Source organism: Dipodomys spectabilis, unplaced genomic scaffold, assembly GCF_019054845.1.
Source record: "Dipodomys spectabilis isolate Male_0828 unplaced genomic scaffold, ASM1905484v1 ptg000234l, whole genome shotgun sequence".
Taxonomy (NCBI): domain Eukaryota; kingdom Metazoa; phylum Chordata; class Mammalia; order Rodentia; family Heteromyidae; genus Dipodomys; species Dipodomys spectabilis.
Window position 1 is genome coordinate 12,066,204 of NW_024870911.1, and position 21,532 is coordinate 12,087,735.

Sequence of the window (21,532 nt, forward strand, 5' to 3'; positions counted from 1 at the left end):
ACATGGGTGTCTTTATACAACCTCAGACCCACAACTCCTTATCTCAAAACATGTGAACAGCCAGACAATCGCAAGTGATCACCACCCTTTCCAGAATCTGCCCCAGGACTCTGACATCATCTGACAGAGATACAGGTATCAGTCATCCTTCTGTGCATTAGGACCAGAGACACAGACCACTTTAAGCTCCCAGCATACCTTGGTCTTCCTTGTGGCAGCGCTTATAAAGTGCAAATTTGGCTGGGCTCTCTGTCACAAGAAACTTTTTGAGCAAGGCCTCGATCACTTCTCCCACGGTGTTTGTGCTGCTGATATGAAGTGTGTTCATGCAGCCGTTGCTACTAGGAGCGAGTTTCCCAGGGCTGGGAGAAGCCTGTGAAGGTTTGCAGAGTTCCATCTGCACTTTAATGAAGCCAGTGTAAATCCCATTTGAATTCTGAAGAGGGAAGAAAAGCCACATTTAGTTGGTAGCCAATGTATGGAGAAGGAGCAGAACAAACTACCAAAGCCCACAGGAAGCTGACCTATATTTCCTCTTACTCTTTTTCTCCTAGATCTTTGTAGCAGAACTTCACCCCAAGGGAAGGACCTGAGAAGGAGGTTAACATATGGAAGCACTCCCTCAGGGCAGGTCTGCAGCACAGATGTGGCACACGAGCCTTAGCTTCTGAAGGAAGCTTCAAGTGAAAGGTCAGAGCCCACGATAGCAGCGTGGTGCAGCGGACCTTAGCAAAACCATTACCATCTGAAAGCTTGGGGGATAGATCCGGGCTCAATGCTCAAAGACAACTTTCTGAACCCTGAGGAATAATCAAAAAAAGTAGAAAGTTACAATTAGAGCTTTGAAATACCCAAGTTAACAATGACAGAAATGAAATCAGCCGGTTTGATTCCTTGTGACCATTAGGACATGCTCTAGATCATTGGTTCTACTTAAACTTTATTAAATACAGCATACTGATCATACTAACACAGGAGTCATTTAAGGTGCCTCAAGCAGTGGTGTTTGTGTGTGTGTGTGTGTGTGTGTGTGTGTGTGTGTGTGTGTGTGTGTGTGTGTCTCTGTCTGTGTGTGTGTGTGTGTGTCTGTGTGTGTGTTAGTACTAGGGGTTGAACTCAGGACCTCCAGCTCTCCCTTAACTTTTCCATTCAAGACTAGCATTCTATCACTTAAGCCACATCCTCACTTCCAGTTTTTCCTCTTCTCCCCATTCTCCCCACTGCTGCTGGTTAACTGGAGATAAGAGTGTCACAGATTTTCTGCCTAGGTTGGCTTCCATCTGCAATTCTCATATCTTAGTCTCCCAAGCAACTAGGATTATAGTGTGAGCCACTGGTGCCCAGCTTCTACAGTATTTAAAAAAAAAAAATTCAACCTATTCTCTGTGTTCTAAAGCACATACCTACTACTTCTTCATTGCAGAAACAGTATCATGGTCTTGTTGTTACTTTATTTAGAAAAAGTAACTTATTGTCATGGATGTTTTGGGGTTGTTTTAGCAGTACTGGGGTTTGAACTCAAGGACTTGGCATTTGTTAGGCAAGTGGTCTACCTTTTGAAGGCCACATACCCAGCCTTCTGGCTATGGCTATTTTATTAAGATACCATCTCATTTTTGCTTCGGGTGGACTGGATCTCCATCATGCTAACTAAGTATGCTTCCTATAGTAGTTAGGAGGACAGGTTCATACCATAGCTTTTTCTGTTGAGATGAGGTGTTGTGAATTTTTGCCTGGGCTAGTCTGAAACTGTAATCCTCCTGATCTCCATCTCCCAAGTAACCTGGATTAGAGAGTGAGCGCTGCACCCTGCTGTCATATTTTATTAAAGCCAATAATAGGTATTATGTATAAATACCACAGTTCGAATAGAACACGTAAAAACTTCCTTTACAAAGGTCCATTTTTTTTCTTGCTTTCCACAAGATCAATTTACAACACTATTTCCTTGTTCATTTTTGCAAAAGAAGTAAAGCATGAAACATGTTTTCTTGATGTTTGAAACAATATAGAAACTTGCATCAGTTTTAATCTCCATGGGAAAAGAAATTTAAAAAACTGCAGCAAGTCAAATTTTTCTCCTTTGATCAAAAATGTACTTTTAAAGAGAAATCTGGTTGGGTGCACAGGGAACCAGTATATCCAGATACCAGAGAGGCAGAGATCTGGGAGGATGGCAAAAAGAAATTCAGCAGACTCCAAGCCTCAGTTGATAGCTGGGTACAGCGGGACCTACTTGTCATCCCTAAGGGAGCACAAGCAGGAGCATCAAAGCCTAGCATAAATCAAGATCCTCTGTCTTGAAAATAACCAATGTATGAAGGGGATTAGAAGGAAGCGCAGTTCAATGGTAGAGTGTCTACTTAAGCAAGTACAAGGTTCTGAGTTCAATCCCCAGTACAGGAAGGAAGGAAGGAAGGAAGGAGGGAGGGAGGGAGGGAGGGAGGGAGGGAGGGAATAGGGAAAGAAGGAAAGAGGGAGGAAAAAGAAACCTCACTTTAGAATAATACTCTTGTGATTATCTGCCATTCCCCCTGGGGCAAAGTGCCACTAGAGAGAGAGCTCCTTTATCATAAGGGTTTATATTTAAAAGCTCTTCCCCAAGGCTTGCCAAATTTGAGGCTGTTTCACATAGATTGCCCTGCTATCAGTTCACAGACAATATTATCTCCACAGGTTAAAAAAGCAGGGGTCGACAATTTGCTCCAGGGAAGTTAGAATGAACTTGTGACTTTGAAATTATGTAATCATTTAATCACAATCAAAAAAAAAAAAAAAAAAGAACCTCGGGGAAGGGAGGGAGGGAGGGGATGGTAGGGGGAAAACAATGGAGGGGGTAACAATGTTCAAGAGGAAGTGTACTCATAACCTCACTCATGTAACTGTGACCCTCTGTATAGTAGCTTTACAATAAAAAAAAAAAAAAAAAAAGAAAAAAAAAAAAAAAAAGCAGGGGTCCCACAACCCTGGAATGTAGCACCAAGGGATGTCAGGAACAGAATGGAAGATATGGGCATGCTTTCCATGTGACGCTTCACGAGTAGGCAGAGATGCTTGTCACTTCCTCAGGATATAAGCTTTGCTGTGAGCGCTCATTTCATTTTTGCCTGCTGCCTCCCACACCCACACCCCATTCCCCACTGTGTGGCCAACAGTGTGAGACAATGTGGTACCACCTGTAACACCACCCAGCAGGAAGCTGAACACTGCACTCTTCAATCATACACTAACAACCCAGTGTGTGTGCAGGAATCTTAATTAGATTTCAATCCATGGCCAGAAAAATCTTTGTAACACTTCCATATATATTTCACACAAAATAGAAGTCATTTGAGGTCTTAGAATCTGAGTTACCATCTACCTGTTATACAAGAATAAAAATTCTTCAGGGGGAGGGAAGTCATAAATCTTTTCATATGTAATTTTAAAATGTTTTACTTTTTCTACCCTTTTGTGGTAATGGTATTTGGACTCAGGGCCTTACGCTTCCTAGGAAGCATAGAATCACACATCCCAACCCCTTTTCCTTTAGGTAGGGTCTCAATGGTGCCTGGTGCAAATCTTGGATCATGATCCTCCTACCTATACTTCTGCTCTACCTTGCTGGGATTATAGGCATGTACCACCATACACAGCCTATTTGTTAAGGGGCGTCTCCCATAACATTTTAGGCCCCAACTGGTCTGGATCCAAGATTCTCCTATTTCCATCTCTTTTGAAGCAGGAATTACCACAACTGGCACATTTTACTTTTTACAATTAACCTCTGCTTATTTCTTACAAAGCTACTTCAAAATAGGACTTAACTTGAAAGGTATTGAAATAATCGATTTTCCTGGTCTGAATATCTTGATCACTGAACAAACTTCTGCAAATGTGATTCAGATACTTTTAAATGTGATTCAGATACTTTAAACTTTCCTATTAATTTATCTTTATCTTTTTTGTGTGTGTGTGGCCAGTCCTGGGTCTTGAACTCAGAGCCTGGGCACTGTCCCAGAGCTTCTCTTGCTCAAGGCATTCTATCAGTTGAGCCACAGCATCACTTTCAGCTTTTTCCTCTTTATGTAATACTGAGGAATCGAACCCAGGGCTTAATGCATCCCATGCTAGCACTCTACCACTAACCTACATTCCCAGCTCTATATTTATCTTTTGATGGGTATGTTTTAAATAGCTTTAGGGGTACTTACCAAGGTCATCTTCAACTTGTCTGTGACAGCTAAGTTGTACTTGTGAACCTTCTCTTTGATTTCCTCTTTACTGAGGTAACTGTGAGTTTCCTTCTCTTTCTCCACATCCTAGAGGCAAAACAAACAAAACAAGGCACACATGAGTGATTGTAGAAAACACACAGCGAAGCCAGGATGCTTTTACCTTCCACACAAGACCTACCAGATGTCCTTTAACTTGAACCACACACTCATACGCCTTTTACCCTTTTCCAGACCCATCCCCAATTGTGGTCTTCACCCCAGACTAGTCTTCCTAGGGGATACATCAAACACCACTCATCTGTCAGCAGCTAAAAGCAACACTTCATTATATATTATTTTACAAAGGCCTCTTTCCTAAATTTCCCTTCTACAAAAAGATCTTTCCCCTAAGAGTCTCTGCTAGATCCAACATTTTTATTTTAAACTGTATTTTAAAATACATACCCAAACCTTCTCTTTCAGCACATGCTATTAATGGAATGGTCTCCACCTCTTTAAAATGTCTTAGCAAAAAGGACAGCATTTTAAAAAATATTCCAAGTCAGAAATCAGTGGCTCATGCCTCCTACTCAGGAGGCTGAGATCTGAGGATTGTAGTTCAAAGCCAGCCCAAGCAGGAAAGTCTGGGAGATTCTTATCTCTAATAAACTACTCAGAAAAGGCCAGACATAGAGTTGTGGCTCAAGTGGCAGAGCACTAGCCTTGAGTAAAAGATCAAGGACAGCACCCAAGCCCTGTGTTCAAGCCCTAGGATAGGCATCAATAAATACATACCTAAATAAGTAAGTAGTATTCATTACCCACCACAAATCACCTGACCTGTCAAACTGTACACACTACCAGAAAGTATTATATCTTCCAAACAAATCTGCATGCCAAGATACACTCACCAGAATTCTTCGACCCACTGCTACTCTCCCACTCCAGTCTCACTCTGCCTTCACAAACCCCGGGTAGGGACGTGAAAAGATTCACTAATAATGTGTTGTCTTAAAAAGCTTGCCCACTGCATGATATTACCCAGTAGCTTGCTTACACAGCTCACAAATGGTGTCCAAGTGTGTGTTCTGTGACCCTGACAAAGAATGCCAGGCAGCTAACTCGTGTCACATTTAACTCTCCCAACAAAGTAGGCATTGTTACTCCGGTTTCCAGAGGAGATGAAGTTTTAGGAAGCAAATTAACCTGTCAGAAAAATCAAACCAACAAAAAGCCCTGTTTAGTGGAGGGGATGGGACTTGTCTGCAGTCTAACCCCAAAACCTACCACTTGTAGGTACCTCCACTTGCCTGTTCTTACCTCCCCTTGATACTGTCAAGGAGAACAAGATACTGACAGATGTATCAAGCAAGCTCCATTTAAAATCAGGTCTTTTTATATCGTTTCTATGAAACTAATGTACTCTATAGGTCTCCAAGGCTCTTCTGTGGCCAAGCATTTGAAAACCTAAAGAAAGCCTAATCAGATTCAGATTTCTGGAACAACTCAGAAAAATCTTTGAAATCGAGAGAGGAAGAGCAATTAAAATCTGGTGATTTATCCCCCAAAGCAAGTCTTTGAAATCTGCCTCTTCCAGCCAGCCGGAACACACCAACCCCACAGCTGGACACTCTCCAAGCAGGCATTTGTTCCCACCTCCCTCAAGCTCTGAGCTAGTGTTATAAATACACCAGGAATGGCCACTTCAGAGCTAGCAGCAACACCATATAGAGTATAAAATGGCCCCTCAGCCACTCAAGTCTCAAGTTCTTTTTAGACCCTAAGAGGGGTGTGTTGACTATAAACCATCTTGCATTTTGAACTGCAGCATGAGCCTACAGAACTCTCCAGGGCCAGCGTATCTGTAATGCTGGAGAAATACCAGCTCATTCCCTGGCTTCAGGGCAGTCTTCACAGTCCTTTGGGAACATTCTTTTTGCCAATGTAAAACTCTGAGATAATCTTATTTTCGGAGTTGCTGGTTAGAGAAGGACGGAAGGCAAGCTGTGCAGTAAATTAACTCTTTTTCTCCGCTTGTGGAGCTGGGATTGAAGAGGGTCTTGCACATTCTAGGTAAGTGCTGTACTCATGAACTACATCCCCCAGTCCTCAAAATAACTTTTCTAAAGCTCCAGTAACGATTTCCAAGGACACACTTTAATGATGTGCTGCATCTCCACTTGCTCTGCTCTTCTTACTTTACCTATCCAACGACTGGCCACAGCTGTTTAGAAAATGAGAGAGCCTTCACTTCTACATTCATGCTTAAGTATCAAACATCCAGAGACTCCCAGAGTATATACAGTTGTTCCTCGGTACCTGCAAAGCACTGGTTCCAGGATCCCCCATGCATACCCATATCCCTAGATCCTATTGTCCCTTACATAAAATGACAGAGCACTTACACAGAACCCATGCACATTCTCCACATACTGTAAATCATTTCTAGATCACTTATGATTCCTAATACAATGAGAAATGCTATGTAAACAGCTGCTATATTCTATTGTTCAGATGTAAAAAGTCTGCACATCTTTCAGAGAGACAACTGGTTGACTGAACTCAGATGGATCCCACAGATAAAGAGGGAAGACTATATTAAAAAGAAAAAAAGGTACCAGTGGCTCACACCTGTAATCCTAACTACTCAGGAGGCTGAGATCCATGGATAGTGGTCCAAAGCCAGAAAAGTCTGTATTTTTATCTCTAACAAACTACAAAAACTCCCCACAAACAACAACAGCAACAAAACCAGTAAGAAATGCACAGCCAGGAGTGGTAGAGCACACCTTACAATCCCAGCACTCAGGAGGCAAAGGCCTTGGACCATGAGTCCAAGGCAAACCTGGGTTATATAGCAAGACTCTGACTCAAAAAACCAAGGGATAGGGAAGTAGCTCAGTAATACGCACTTGGCTAGCCTGTACAAGGCCCGGGTTCCATCCCCAGCATAGGAGAGAGTGTCACTGACACAGGATGACCAGTTGGCAAGGCAGGAAGGTGCTGAGGAAAGCACATCATTTCATTAGACCCCAAGCTCTGCTCCCCAGTGTCCCATCCACTAACCTGACCCTGGGCCCTAACTTTTCTCAGTCTGTCCCCCAGTCCTTTCCTCACAACTGTCAAAGCTCAGAGCACTTCTAAGGTGCATCTTGACCTGTCAGAGGTTGACTGCAAAAATTTCATGCTGTTCACACTGGGACAAAATGGTTCCATGTAAAGAATCAAGGAAACCACAGACCACAGACACACTATTAAAAATGCACCCAATGGCTAATACACACACACACACACACACACACACACACACACACACACACACACACACACACACACACACACACACACAGAGAGATCTTAGGGGCTTCAAATAAGTGAGAGTTCTAAGAATGAAGAGAAGAGAATGAAAGGGTGATTTAAAGTAGAGAGAAGACTGGTCAACCTTCCCCTCCCCTCCCCCACACCCAGTATTGATTACTTATGATCCCTAATATAATGATATAAACTAATACCTTATTTAGACTCAGGATCCTTGTATTTGGCTTATTTGCTGAGCCATGCCTCCAGCCTGGCTTTTTGTTAGTTATAGTCTCAAGGACTTTTCTGGCCCTGAGCAGCTAGGATTACAGGTATGAGCCACCATACCTGGCTAGCTGCTGAATTGCAGTCTTCACTGGTAGATGTGACTACATACTATCTCCAGGCCATAGCCAGCAGTCCCAGATACTTGAGAAACATCAAAGAGCAAGCCAGTCTGCAAAGAGTAATTTCCCCTGGATCACCCACGTTTTAATAACCAAGACACTCTACAATTATCTTTCCTTCTCTGAGATTAAAAAGCAAGCAGCCGGTGCTGGTGGCTCATGCCTGTAATCCTAGCTATTCAGGAGGCTGAGATCTGAGAACTGCAGTTCAAAGCCAGCCCGGGCAGGAAAGTCCGTGAGACTCTTTTTTTTTTTTTTTTTTTTTTTTGGGGGGGGGGGGGGGGTCCAGTCATGGGGCCTGAACTCTGGGCCTGGGCGCTGTCCCTCAGCTCTTCAGCTCAAGGCTAACACTCTACCACTTGAGCCACAGCGCCACTTTCGGCTTTTTTCTTTTTGCTTATGTGATGCTGAGGAATCGAACCCAGGGCCTCAGGCATGCAAGGCAAGCGCTCTACCACTGAGCCACCTTCCCAACCCCTCCGTGAGACTCTTATCTTCAATTAGCCACCAGAAATCCAGAAGTGGAGCTGTGGCTCAAGTGGTAGAGCACTTGCCTTGAGGGGAAGAGCTGAGGGGCAGTGCCCAGGCCCAGAGTTCAAACCCTACAACCGACCAAAAAAAAGGGAAGGAAACTGCAGGAAGCAGCAACAGAAATGAGTTGAATCCAGATCTCTAAGAGATTAAGCTGGAAGTGGTGCTGTGGCTCAAGTGGTAGAGTGCTAGCCTTGAGCTGAAGAGCTGAGGGACAGCGCCCAGGCCCAGAGTTCAGGCCCCACGACCGGACCACCCCCCAAAAAAAAAAATAAAATAAAAAAGATCAACTTGGAAAAAGCTAGGTGCTGGTGGCTCATACCTGTAATATTAGCTCTTCAGGAGGCTGAGATCTAAGAATGATGGTTCAAAGCCAGCCAAGGCAGAAAAGTCTATGAGACTCTTATCCAATTAACTACAGAAAAGGCTGAAGTGGCACTGTGGCTCAAGCAGTAGAGTGCTAGCCTTGAGCAAAAAGAGCTCAGGGACAGCACCTGGGCCCAGAGTTCAACTCCAGGACTGGGAAGAGGAAAGGAGAGAAAGAAAGAAAGAAAGAAAGAAAGAAAGAAAGAAAGAAAGAAAGAAAGAAAGAAAGAAAGAAAGAAAGAAAGAAAGAAAGAAAGAAAGAAAGAAAGAAAGAAAGAAAGAAAGAAAGGAAGGAAGGAAGGAAGGAAGGAAGGAAGGAAGAAAGAAAGAAAGGAAAGAAAGAAAGAAAGAAAGAAAGAAAGAAAGAAAGAAAGAAAGAAAGAAAGAAAGAAAGAAAGAAAGAAAGAAAGAAAGAAAGAAGAAAGGAAGAAAGAAAGGAAGAAAGAAGAAAGAAGAGAAAGAAAGAAAGAAAGAAAGAAAGAAAGAAAGAAAGAAAGAAAGAAAGAAAGAAAGAAAGAAAGAAAGAAAGAAAGGAAAGAAAGAAAGAAAGAAAGAAAGAAAGAAAGAAAGAAAGAAAGAAAGAAAGAAAGAAAGAAAGAAAGAAGGAAGGAAAAAAAGAGGGAAGGAAGGAAAGAAAGAGGGAAGGGCAGGGCAGGGCAACTGGAGCCGAACTGCCTCCGGAGGCTGAGATCTGAGGTTGGCCACTGAAAGCCAGCCCAGGCAGTAAAGTCCATGATACTCTTATCTCCAATAAACCACTCAGAAAAGGCCAGAACTGACACTGTGGCTAGCCTTGAGAAAAAGAATCTCAGGGACAGACCCTGAGGTTCAAGCCCTAAGACCAGTGCACCCATGGGCACACGCATACACACATACTCACATACAAATCAACTGGAAAGCAAATCTCAAAACACCAACCAAAGCTCACAGGCAGGGCTCTGAGTCTTGTGGTTTTACGTCAACTCATGCAGCAATGGTACTGGAGGTCTGCATGCCTGTCAGGCGCTTTTGAGAACCACCACAGGGCAAGGCGGACACCACTAGCAATGTGGTGCTTTCACCTTCATCTAGCACAGGCTGAGAGTGAGCGAGGGAAGCTGAGGAAAGCCACTTCACAGCGATTACTGCACACAGAGCCTGAGAATGGACTATGACAGCAGAAGAGAAGTCACAAGCTCAGGCCACGGTGCTGGAGACACTGGCTACAGTTAGTGTCAAGCCAAAAAGAGACTCCTAGGTTGGAAAACTTCCCACCCTTTCAAGGGAGACTCTCCTTTCTGCTTCCATAAGGATGAATCCTCTTCCTTCCTCTTAATACATGGTTATTCATCTGTTCCTAAGACCCATAGTTTCCAGCATTCACAGGAAGAAAGGAAGACAGAGTAGAACCCCGAAGGGGCAGAGGTAAAAGGGTGAAAGCAAAGAGGAGAGGGTTAAGCAGTAGTGTGGCAGGCATGGCTCAGAAAACCCTGATAAACAGCCCTCTTCACCATGGAGGCAAGGGAGGAAGCTGTGAGGGCGGGCACAGCAGTCTGTGAATAATGCATCCACACTGCTCTTAGCAGCCAGGGAGTGGCTGATGCCATGCCTGAGTGCTGGACAGGTTGTTACTCAGCTTTGTCTAAATCCAGAGAGCATTCGGTCCACGCAAAATTCTAACCTTCTACTCCCCTGCTATTACCGCAGGCAAGCCCTCAAGAACTGTCCTCCATTTGGCTCCAGCTCGGTTAGCCTCAGTTCCTGGGTGGGGCACAGCACTGTTTTCTCCACAGTGAACTTTTTCAAAGGGACACACCCTGCTTCACAGACACTCAGGGATCCCGGAGCGTGGCCTGCTCTCACAGGCAGACATCAGGCCCTAATAGAATACACCTCTGCCATTCTGAGCAAAGGGTCTGAGGATTGCTTTATACTCTTCTGGTTAACACTTCTGTAACTGAAACCGTATCAAAACTTAAAATGTCAAACAACAGACACCCAAACAAACCTAAGATCATTGAGAGTGACTTCAAAAGAAAGCATGAAGATAAATCTGCTGCTAACTCTCTAATTTAACCTAGTAAAGAATGTGGACTATGGTTAGACATACTCAGCAAGTCTGAAATCACAGCCCTGCCACATTCTGGCTGTGTGACCAAAGGCAAGTTATTTAAACTCTCTGAGCCTCTGTAAAATGTGCAAAACAATACTGACTGTACACACTATGAGAATATATAATACAAGCCATAATTCAACAACTATTTATTGAATGCCAGGCTGTGGGCCAACCACTTCAAGCTGGGAGACAGTTTGTAATCTGCCTTTTGAATCTTTTTGGCTGACAGCCTTGTAAAGTTTGTGTGATTCCCCTCCCCACCCTACTTCCTTGTGTATTTAGGGTTTCAAAAAAATTTTGATCACAGACCTCTTTGAGAAATAAAGCAGGACTGAGGCCATATGCAGTTCAATGGTAGAACACTTTCCAAGAATGTGTTGGGTCCTGGGTTCGACTTCCTCAATAAAAGGACAAAGAAAAAATGAAAAATTAAGGAAGCTACTGACCCATCTTCCAGAGCAAAACACAGTTTTCTTTTGTATGTGTGCAGTATTGGGACTTAAGTTCAGGACTTCACACTCTCAGCTGGCTGCTGGTGCTCTACCACTTGTGCCACTCCTCCAACTCAGCATTTTGGAATGATTTTTTTTCTTTTTGGCAGTACTGAGGATAGAACTCAAGGCCTTGTTGCTCACTTGTGGCTTACTCAAGCCACAGCTCCACTTCCAGCTTTTCATAGTTAATTGGAGATAAGAGTCTCACAGACATTCTTGCCCAGGCTGGCTTTAAACTGCATCCTTGCAACCTCCTGAGTAGCAAGGATTACAGACGTAAGCCACTGGTACCCAGCAGTTAGAAGTCTTTGAAGTGTGCAAAGTGTAGAGTTGGAAATGCTGTGGCTTGTGAGCAATGAAGACCTGAATTTAATTATTGTGTTGGACAGTGCAAATCTAGACCCTTGTGGACATAGTTGTAAAGAAGAACAAGGAAGTAAAACACAGCCAGAAACCAATGTAAAATAAGATGAAAGAACACCTGTTCTAGATCTAACACAGTTTTGTTCCTGAAGGAAAATTTGGGGACAGCTGTTTCTGGAGCGCTCAGAGCTGCTGCCCATGACCGTATTACAAGTATAGTGGCTGCCCACTGCAGTGTTCTCACACCACCAATGTTGAAATTTCACAGGGTGCCATGTCTAGAGACTCAGCGCTAAACCTGGTGTGTGGCCCTGTTCCCTGCCAACTGGAGGAATGGAGTTGGCACTCTGTTCCTATGAGGATCAGGAATCTATCCTGCCAGAATTCAGCTCACAGGCAAGCAATTCTGTACAGCCATGAGACACTTTGTTCATCCTGTCAATACCAAGAAAAGGGGATCTTAAGATCTTACATCCCTCCTCCTTGCAACAGATGTATCACTTGTCTTGGGGTAGGAAAAGCAAGTAGAAAAATGAGGGCGATGAGAAGAACAAGGCATCAAATACAGCCCCACAAACTTCAGGGAGCTACATTTCCCAGAGAATGTTCCAGGGAACACTAATCCTCCAAGAAGAGCAGTGCACAGAAACATGCTCATGTACCACTGGCTTCTTCCTCTCTGAGAGCCCAGAGAAGGGCTCTTTAGAAGGCTCATAGCTCTGAGAAATCCTGTTCTTAAGAACTGTAAAAGCACAGGGCATGGAACAATGTAATAAAACTGATGTTTAATAACAGGGGGAAGGTGTTGCTCATTACTTAAGTGCAAATGAGTACAGTAAGCAGGAACAGATTCTCTTTTTCTGTTTTTCACATTATACAGCCAAGGCTGGCCTCAAACTCACCACCTAATTCTCCTAATTGCTGAGATTACAGGTGTGTACCATCATACACCCATCAAGGAAGAGACTTCTTGTGTCTTACTATTCACTTAGTGAGTAGATTTTGTATTCATTAGGGAATTACTAATACACCTAAACCAAACCTATCGCATCTGACAATTTTAATCAATCTTTGGCCCTGAAGCGATTTGATAAACAACAATCAAGAGGATACCAGAGAGGAAACTAAGTGGGTATGTTATATACCCTCCCCAAAAATGGACTACTACAGGATCAGAGCTAAACAACAGGTTTAGTAGGCCTATACCAGTCTTCTTTAAAATGCACTGGCAAGAGCACACTCAGAAAACCAGCCTGTAGTCCTGGCTACGGTTCACACACCCACCGGTCCTCCTCACCCTGTCTACTCTGGGCCACACTAGCAGGTGCATGCTGAACTCTCCCTGCTCCTCACCTGTGCTTCTTTGTATTTAAGGCCTGCCCACCCAGGATGCCAGCCTAACCACAACAGCTCTTGGGTGGAACCCCTATGCTACCCACTGATTCAGATTCAACACCCAGAGCACTCTGAGTGGCTTGGTTTCTTTGTTTACTTTTGCTTCTCAACGACCCTGCCAAGTTTTGTTTTTTTTTTTTAAATCTTTTACAAGCAGGATGCTGTATTAAACTCAGTCCTAGGCACAAAGGTGGGTTCAAGCCTACTCAATGTATTCTGATCTGCTCATGGAACCTAGCTACACACCTGCAGTCGCAAACCATCTTCTTGCTACAACAACTTATCAATCCACGTGACATGTTTTTGCTTGCTTCTCAAGCCTGAATGAAACTGCAGAGGCAATACAAAAAGGCCTTTATGATATCAGAGACTTTTATGTGCTTCTGCGATCTATCTGTATCATCAAAGAATGAGAGGTCTTCAAAGCCTGCCCCTTAAATACCCTCACCCACCCCGCGGCCGGGAAAGCAGGCACAGGCTCAGCCTGTTAATAAGATTAATTGCAGTTGTGATACACATTAAAAGTGCTTCATGTGGGCCTTCCATGACCTCAGTTTTTAGACCCGGGGATAACCACTCTGCCAATACCCTATATGGTTGTATTTTTAAAACCAGAGCGTGTGCCAATAATCAAACAGCCACCCGTTTGTTTGGAGCCAGAAAACAAACTTGGAGGTAGACCCTTCTTCCTGAGTGCTCAGCTTGAGGTCCTGGCCTCAAGGCATACCAGATTACACTCAGACTTAGAAATCCCAGTTTGACTTGTTTTCAAAGGGAGTCAATTAAAGATGCAATTCATTCTGAAAGGCGATACACTGTGCAACCAGCTGAACTTTTCCACAAGTAAGTTTAGGTAAGCTAAGGAAGAGAGAAGATGAGAGGCCTCAGACCACATACATGCAAACCCAGCAAATCAGCTTTGGCCATTAGAAATGGAATGTGGTGGCAAGCCAAGCAGCACCCCCCACCCTCAGCCCCAGTGAGCCCCTAATGATTTTCAGGAGAAGGTGTGAGGGCAGGCAACGCAGCTTCCTTCATTAATACAAGACCGCATGGCACTAAGGGCTCTTTCAGCATACAGATTATTTTATCTGCAACACTACCCTAATCAAAAACTCTGCAAGAGGAGATTAGGAAAATTAACTGGCAGCATTAAGATAAGAGATGGCATGGGAGCCAGGAAGGAAGTTAAACTAACGAGACAATGGGGACATGACACCCACCTCAAATTCTGGATTAAAACATCTCGCTGGTAAGGGCTTTGGGGGTCGTTAGCAGCCACATATTTCCTTCGGCTAATCACAATGACAACCATGGCTCCGGAGCCACCCAGTCCCCTAATTCAGGTCAGCCTAGAGACACTGGAAGCTTTTAGTGAGGTCAGAGTTCAGAGGTCAGGTCTCCAGTTTGCAGGAGGCTCTGTGAAACCTTTGAGCCAGGGTGATAAGGGGAGGTTCCGGAGAAGGGAAATGAACAGGCTCATTTGGAGGTGAGCCAGACAGGAAGCAGAAGGAATGCTGTAGCAACCAAGGAGGCAGGTGGGGCCCATGTGGAAAACACAGCCAGCTCCAGGTCACTCTAGATTCACCATGAGCAAGAACCTGACAGGCAAGGGCAGAGGTGTGCTGACAAAAGGTGTGACCATTTTGCCAGTGAAACCTAATTAAAATGTAGATGGCAATTGCCATGTAAGAACATTGTCCAGAGGAAGTCTCATACTGAACGTTTTAAAGACAAGATTTGTGAATCTTCCATTCTAGGTTATTAAAGCCTTATTAATTCACTAGCCCTTTTATAGCTCTACCTCTAGATAAACACAGATGGCTCCATCTAAGGGATACTGTACTCCTTCAGAGTACTGGAATTCCTAGCTTGAGTGGTTTTTTGTTTTAAGAGACAACTCTGAAAGTCTGAAGAGGGCCACAGTGTAGTTTCATTCTGGGTCCCCTTAATTCAGTCCATTCTCCCCATGTCCTGTTCACCCTTCCCTCACACCTTGCACTTTTCTCAAGATGGCTCTTTCGGTAAGTCTGTTCCCGGCCGTTAAAATAGACAGCTGAAGTACTGTTGTAAGGTAAATCTGTCATGTGAAAACAGAAGCCACATTTGAGAGATCGAATCAGCAGTCTTTATTGGAAAGCCAGCGACTGAAGGTAAATTCTTACCTCAAAGACCTGCAGCCCCTCCACTATACTTAACACTGTCAGAAAACTGAACCTTGAGAGCAGGAGAGGAAAGAGCAGAAAAACAATACCGACAAACCAGATTAACCCCAATGGAGAGCTGAAGTGGGACGCCATGGTGACCAGACAGGAGACCCGAGACCAGGTCCAAGAGACAGGAGACAAGGGAACGCAATAGTGCCTGAGCTGGCCCAGGCCTAAATAAGGCCAGGTTTAGGGGGCAGGGTTACAGGAAACTGGAGAATCTCTTGAGTTTAAGGCACAGGAATGACAGGTTCAGTAACTCTTTCCTCTAGGAATTCAGGCACGCCCACCACCTGGGAGTTGGGACTTCACCTTCCTCCACCATGAAGACAAGACGGCACCAGTTAAACCCAATCCCCTATACACCACATGGCCAAAATGGCACCAGCTGGACCCAGCTTCCCTATTTCAGTATCAACATAAAGGACTCCTCCTGCTGTGGGCATGAAGATGCCCTCTGTTGGCTTGCACTCTCAGAACACTGCTCAGACTGCAGCTTAGATGGTTCTAGCAAGTGCAGCTCCAGGGGTTGATTTTATCTAAAGAATCAACTTCCTCCTTCTAACCAAGGAGTAACAGTCAAATGATTGGAGAAAAGAAAAACGAAGTAGAAGAATCCAACTAAAACCCAGGAGATGAACACCTCTGGGAGCCCAGAGTATCCTAAGATCCCCTTTTCCTGAGATCCTCAACCAGCTTGGTGACTCAGAGATTATCAGGAGCATGGCAGCAACACAGGCTGGTCAATCAGGATGGGGGAGGGGATGTAGGAAGGAATAGGCAATGCTTAAGGTCAAACTGCTGAGGAGACCAGGAGGCAAAAGCCCCCTGAGGAAGATTGCCCAGGGCCTGATGTCCACAGCTCCCCCGGCTGGGTCTAACTGGGTAGTCAATACCAGCCCACATTACTGCCTGGAAGGCTCAGGACCTGCCTGAAACAAAAAGAGTTGAGCTCTTTCTACACTTAGAAAAGTATTCCATGGCCCTCTTCTGCTTCCCTTTCTTTTCCTGTCCCTCTTCCACAGTCCAGTGGGGCAGATTTTTGGGCCCAAATCCCTGGGAGGGGCAAAAGAGGGGAAAGTGGGAAGGGGTATGGAAGAAGCTCCCCTTTGGTGACGCCTTGGTAACCACACACCACTCCATACCCTTCATAGACTTGGGTACTACAAGGCCATGGAGCAGGACACAGAAAGCAGGTAGAGGAAAAGATATTCGCAAGATTATCCAACGTTGGCTTCTGCACAACTTGCTTGTTTTGATACAGTATTCATCTGAATTTCAGAGTGTTGGGTAATAATATACTTGGCAACTTTCTAGAGAATTACTAATAGGACCAGAGACAAAGAGAATTAAAAAATTAGAAAACTCTATTCCCAGAATTAAGGAAATGGCTAAATACCACCACAGCCTAAGATATATAGGATATATAGGATCTGGTGACATATAAGCTTTCAACTGAAAAAAGAAGAAATCAGGAAAGAAACTATATATTCAGTAAGACAAATGATGGTGAAGAAAAAGAAGTGCCTAACAACAGAAAGGAAATGTGCCAAAATGCAAATAGCATTTTTGTGCCTGATTGGTGAGGTCCAGGATGGATCTCTCCCTTTCCCATAGGCTTTGTCTTTTTCTTCTCTTTGTGTAAAACAAATTCAAATTTTATGAAAACTTCCCTAGCTAGTACAGTTTAGTCAATCAGTGAAACCTGGGAGGAGAAAAGCTTTCATGTATTTAAAAAAAAAAAAAATAGCCTTCAAAACAAAAGTAAACACAAAGCAACTAGGCACTTTGCCAATGTCACTGAATAGCGCTTTCATGTGCCCACTGCTGGCCTCAAGAAACAGAGGCATCAACAAGGAGAGGCTGTCCATTTTCTTCAACACTGACAGCCAACTGCACACAGAAATTAGCATACACAACTTGCTAGGGATTGCCAGCTCAAGATCACTCAGGTAGAGAGATGCCATTGGTCTGTGAAAGTCTGCTCCAACCATAAGAAGAGAAAGAAATTAGTAGTACCAAGGATTGCCAGAACCAAAGGCTAAGTTTTCAACATCACTCAATCAGTTGACTAATTTATAAATAAAATCTACTTTCCAGCTGTCCTGGAAACCACACTGCTAATTTATTTTTACTTTTGTAATTTGCAGCAATTTCATTGTCTCCATTGTGGCAGGAGTGTTGCTCTCACAACCTGAGGTTTCACACGCCCTCTGCCTCCTTTTCCTCCACAGTGATGTGCACAGGAAGTCCAAGGCCCGGAGGAAGCCTGCTCCACCTTTCCTCAGGGCTGGGGGTCAGCCCCAGCCCTCTCCTACCCCCCAACCCAAACAGAGGCAGGGAAAGACTGAGACCAGAGGGGATTGTAAACTACTCCAAGCAAAAGACTGACTGGCAGTGGAGGAAGGAAAAAGAGAATTTAACTTAACAATCATGAGCACCAGAAGTCTGAGACAACCACGTAGATCAGTTATGCAGCTTCAAGCTCCCCAGCTGCATTTCCCTCATTCCAAGCTGAAGACCTGGACAGGAAGCACGCATCAGACACTCAAAGAGGACGGTCAACACAGGATTAAACACAGGATGTGCACTGCTTAGCACTACATCCTTGTCCCCGGGGGGCATCGCCTGAAGCTAGGGTCCCTGAAGACAAGAACTATTTCATCCCAGACATCCAAGGAAACACCAAGAAATCCTATTTTTGGGGAGGGAGAGGGATTAATCCCTTTAAGCAAAGATATGAAAATATGAGGATTTCATCTTGTTTTTCCTTTACCTAAACCACCAGTTTTCCCTAGGAACTGAACTTTTAATTCAAGTTCTTAACACACTAGAAATGTGAATAGAAAGGCACTGAATAAAGTTAAACAGGGCAACTCTGGACAGGCAAAATCAATTCCAGGTCTGACCCAAATTGTCCTAGACATGTGTAATATCGAAAACACTTTCATTTAGAACTTTACTTCCTTAGGCATACTAGTTTTCGTTTGTTTCTCCCCCAAATAAACAAGGGGAAGACAGGCAACCTTTAAAAGTCCCATTCTACTGAGACTCCTGCCAATCACCCAGCTTTCCAAAGCTCTAAGTCAGAGTTACTAGAAGAAAGACAGGGTGGTAAAGACAACCCATTATGACGACAGTGCCCTAGGCTAGCTGGGCAGCTTCTGTACAATGACTCTGAGGCTCTGGAATGTCAAACAGGGATCCATGCTATCCATGCTATCCACGGTACACCTTATTTAACCCTCCCAGGAATCTGTGAGGTAGAAAGTTTAGCCCCATTGTATAAATGCACAAACCAGGCTAACGGCATAAAAGAAGACATGAGCGTAAGCCTGACCAAGTTCAAAACCATACCCTTTCTAGTCACACCAAACAGCCTCTTTAGCCCTGGAAAATCTGTAGCCAGCTAGCTGCCCTGGGAAAGCAATTGGTGCAGGAGAGGGAAGAAGAATCAAGCAGCCTGGGAGGACAAAGTAGGAAAGCAGGCAGGCAGGCAGGCACTAACCCTTCCCCACTTAGGGGCTGAGGCTGTAAGCCATCCTGAGAGAGAGAGGCAGACCCCACATATCTCTGGGGATGAGTTTCAGGAAGGCCATGTGACCTCTGGGACAAGCCACATTCTCCTTATTAGTCCTTATTAGATTTTTTTTTTTTGGGGGGGGGGGGGAGGAGGCGGTCAGCCGTGGGTCTTGAACTCTGGGCCTGGGTGCTGTGCCTACGCTCTACAGCTCAAGGCTAGCGCTTTACCACTTGAGCCACTGTGCCACTTCCAGTTTTCTGTGGTTAATTGGAGATAAGAGTTTCACAGATATTCTTGCCCGGGCTGGCTTTGAACTGTGAAATCCTCAGATCTCAGCCTCCTGAGTAGGTAGGATTACAGCCATGAACCACCAGCGCCGGGCCCTTATTAGTTTTTTTTTTTTTTTTTTTTTTTTTTTTTGGGGTCCAGTCATGGGGCCTGAACTCTGGGCCTGGGCACTGTCCCTCAGCTCTTCAGCTCAAGGCTAGCACTCTACCACTTGAGCCACAGCGCCACTTCTGGCTTTTTTCTTTTCGCTTATGTGGTGCTGAGGAATCGAACCCAGGGCCTCAGGCATGCAAGGCAAGCACTCTACCACTGAGCCACCTTCCCAGCCCCCCTTATTAGCTTTTGAATTGCCAATCATAAAGGTATACTTTGGTGACTCTCTTACCCCTGCTTTCCTTCTCACTGGACTACATGGCAAGGAGTAGACAAAATTTGGCCCTCCTTACATACCCTAACACCCCCAAAAAAGAGAACATTATAAGATGAAAATTCTGTTAAAATTAGAAATCATGACCACACACCCCAAACTCATAATAGAAAGAAAAAAATTTTGTACACTAAGCAATTAAAAAATTATTCCAGGAGTTAACAAATGAAAACTGTTTCTTGAGTATACCTTTTATGAAATAAACTTGTTCCCCAAATGCATGAAATGGACTAAAGTGCATTTCTGAGAGCACTGTTTTAAAAACAAAAACAAGTCTTTCACGTGTTCAGTGCAGAGGAAGGGCAGATGGCAGTTGGCTACTTTCTCTTCCCGCAGCGCTATTTCCTCCAGACCAGGCCCTGCACCTCTGTGGCTCTCTAACCAGTGACAAGCTTTCTACACTTTTCCTTGTAGCTGGACTATTCTGTTCTCAAATACCTTGGCTCCCATTTTCTTGCTTTTCTTCCCCTCCACTTCTTAATTTTATGGACCACCCACAAACCAATTCTGCAGATTCTACCAACACATACTATTTTTCCTGCTGCTCAGTAAATAAACTGATTTTGCCTTCTGACAAATATTTGTTCAGCACATGGGTGCAACTGTGACCAGAGCACAGGTTCTGTCCTGAAGGGCTCATATGGGACACTAAGGGGGGAATCAAGTGGCAAGCAATACTGGTGGCAGATAACAAGAGAGGGTCCATCTCGGGAAAGGGGAGGTATCTAGCTAGAAACTGCTCCATAGCTTCCTCTGTAAAAGACATTGTCTATTTCTTCATCAAATGTGTTATCCAGAGCACATAACAGCAAAGAATGAAGTAGCCGGAGAGCCTACTGGGGGATTCTAAGAACAGAAAACACAGCTCAAACAAGCTAATTTTAGACAAAGAGAAAACATTTAGCAAGCCGCTAATGGGTATTTTTAGAGTATGTTTTAGTTAGCCACTCTGCATGCAATAGTTCAGAAGAAAGTAAGAAAGCAAATGAAACACAAAGAGAGAGAAAACTATTTCAAATCTATACGTTGGGAGTATAGCCTAGTGGTATGCTCAAGGCCCCAGACTGCATCTTCAAAAAAAAAAAAAAAAAAAAATTACAGCAAATACAAATGGCTTTCCTTCTATGTGCCTCATTTCCTTTATCCTAAAATAGAATAAACAATCAGCATTCCATAACTAAGTCCATTCTATGCCAAACACCATAAGTATTTTCTTAGTACTTGGGGAAGAAAGTTGACTTACAGCTGGTATTTCTTGCTGCCTATCTTGAAATCCACTGAACAGTATAAAATACATATGAGCAATAGGCAATAAATTAAGCACACATCAGCACATTTTCTGTCCCTTCCTAACTCTGCTTAAAAAGGGGCTTTAACAACCTATCGTAATCAAAGAGCAAGCCCAAGTCTCTACCCTGGGCCTCTTAAAACTTCTCCAAATGGCTTGGTTGGAAGCCAAACCAAATTCCAGGGTTTGAGATGGGGTGTTCCACCAAGTTGGGTTTTTTCAGTTTTGCTAAGCATGATGGCACCTGTTGTTTTCTGCAAAAATAGACCAGCTGTGGAGATTGAGATGGAATTGCCCAGCGCCCTGCTATTCCTTCTGCAGAACTATTATTCATTTCTCTGCCAATGCCCACCAGGCGTACTTCTTAATAGGTCTTGCTACTACACTAGTTGTACAAATCATATTTTCTTCCTACTTATTCACAGAGACTAATGAGTACTTCAAGCTATGCAAGGGACTTTGGTAAGATTCAAACGCAGATCCTGGACTACGGGCATATAGCTCAGTAATAGAATGCTTGTCTAGCAAGTACTAAGCCCTGGGTTGGTTCCATCCTAGCCCTAGAAGAGCTCAGACTAGGGAAAGAAAAAGAAGAGACAAGGTAACAGAGCTGACTTCTTTGGAATGACCCCTCCACCTTTCTAGACTTAGTGCT

The 21,532-nt window shown here is 44.1% G+C and overlaps 1 protein-coding gene across 1 annotated transcript in view; it reads right to left on the minus strand.

Annotated features, from left to right (window-relative positions):
• The window catches only part of Rassf3 (Ras association domain family member 3), a 72,624-nt gene that overhangs the window by 9,062 nt on the left and 42,030 nt on the right, over positions 1–21,532 (minus strand). The window contains exons 2-3 of the mRNA XM_042698982.1: positions 4,194–4,301; positions 199–436 (exon numbers count right to left, since the gene is read on the minus strand). Coding sequence (XP_042554916.1) covers positions 199–436; positions 4,194–4,301 — 346 coding nt within the window. The remainder of the gene's footprint in view (positions 1–198; positions 437–4,193; positions 4,302–21,532) is intronic.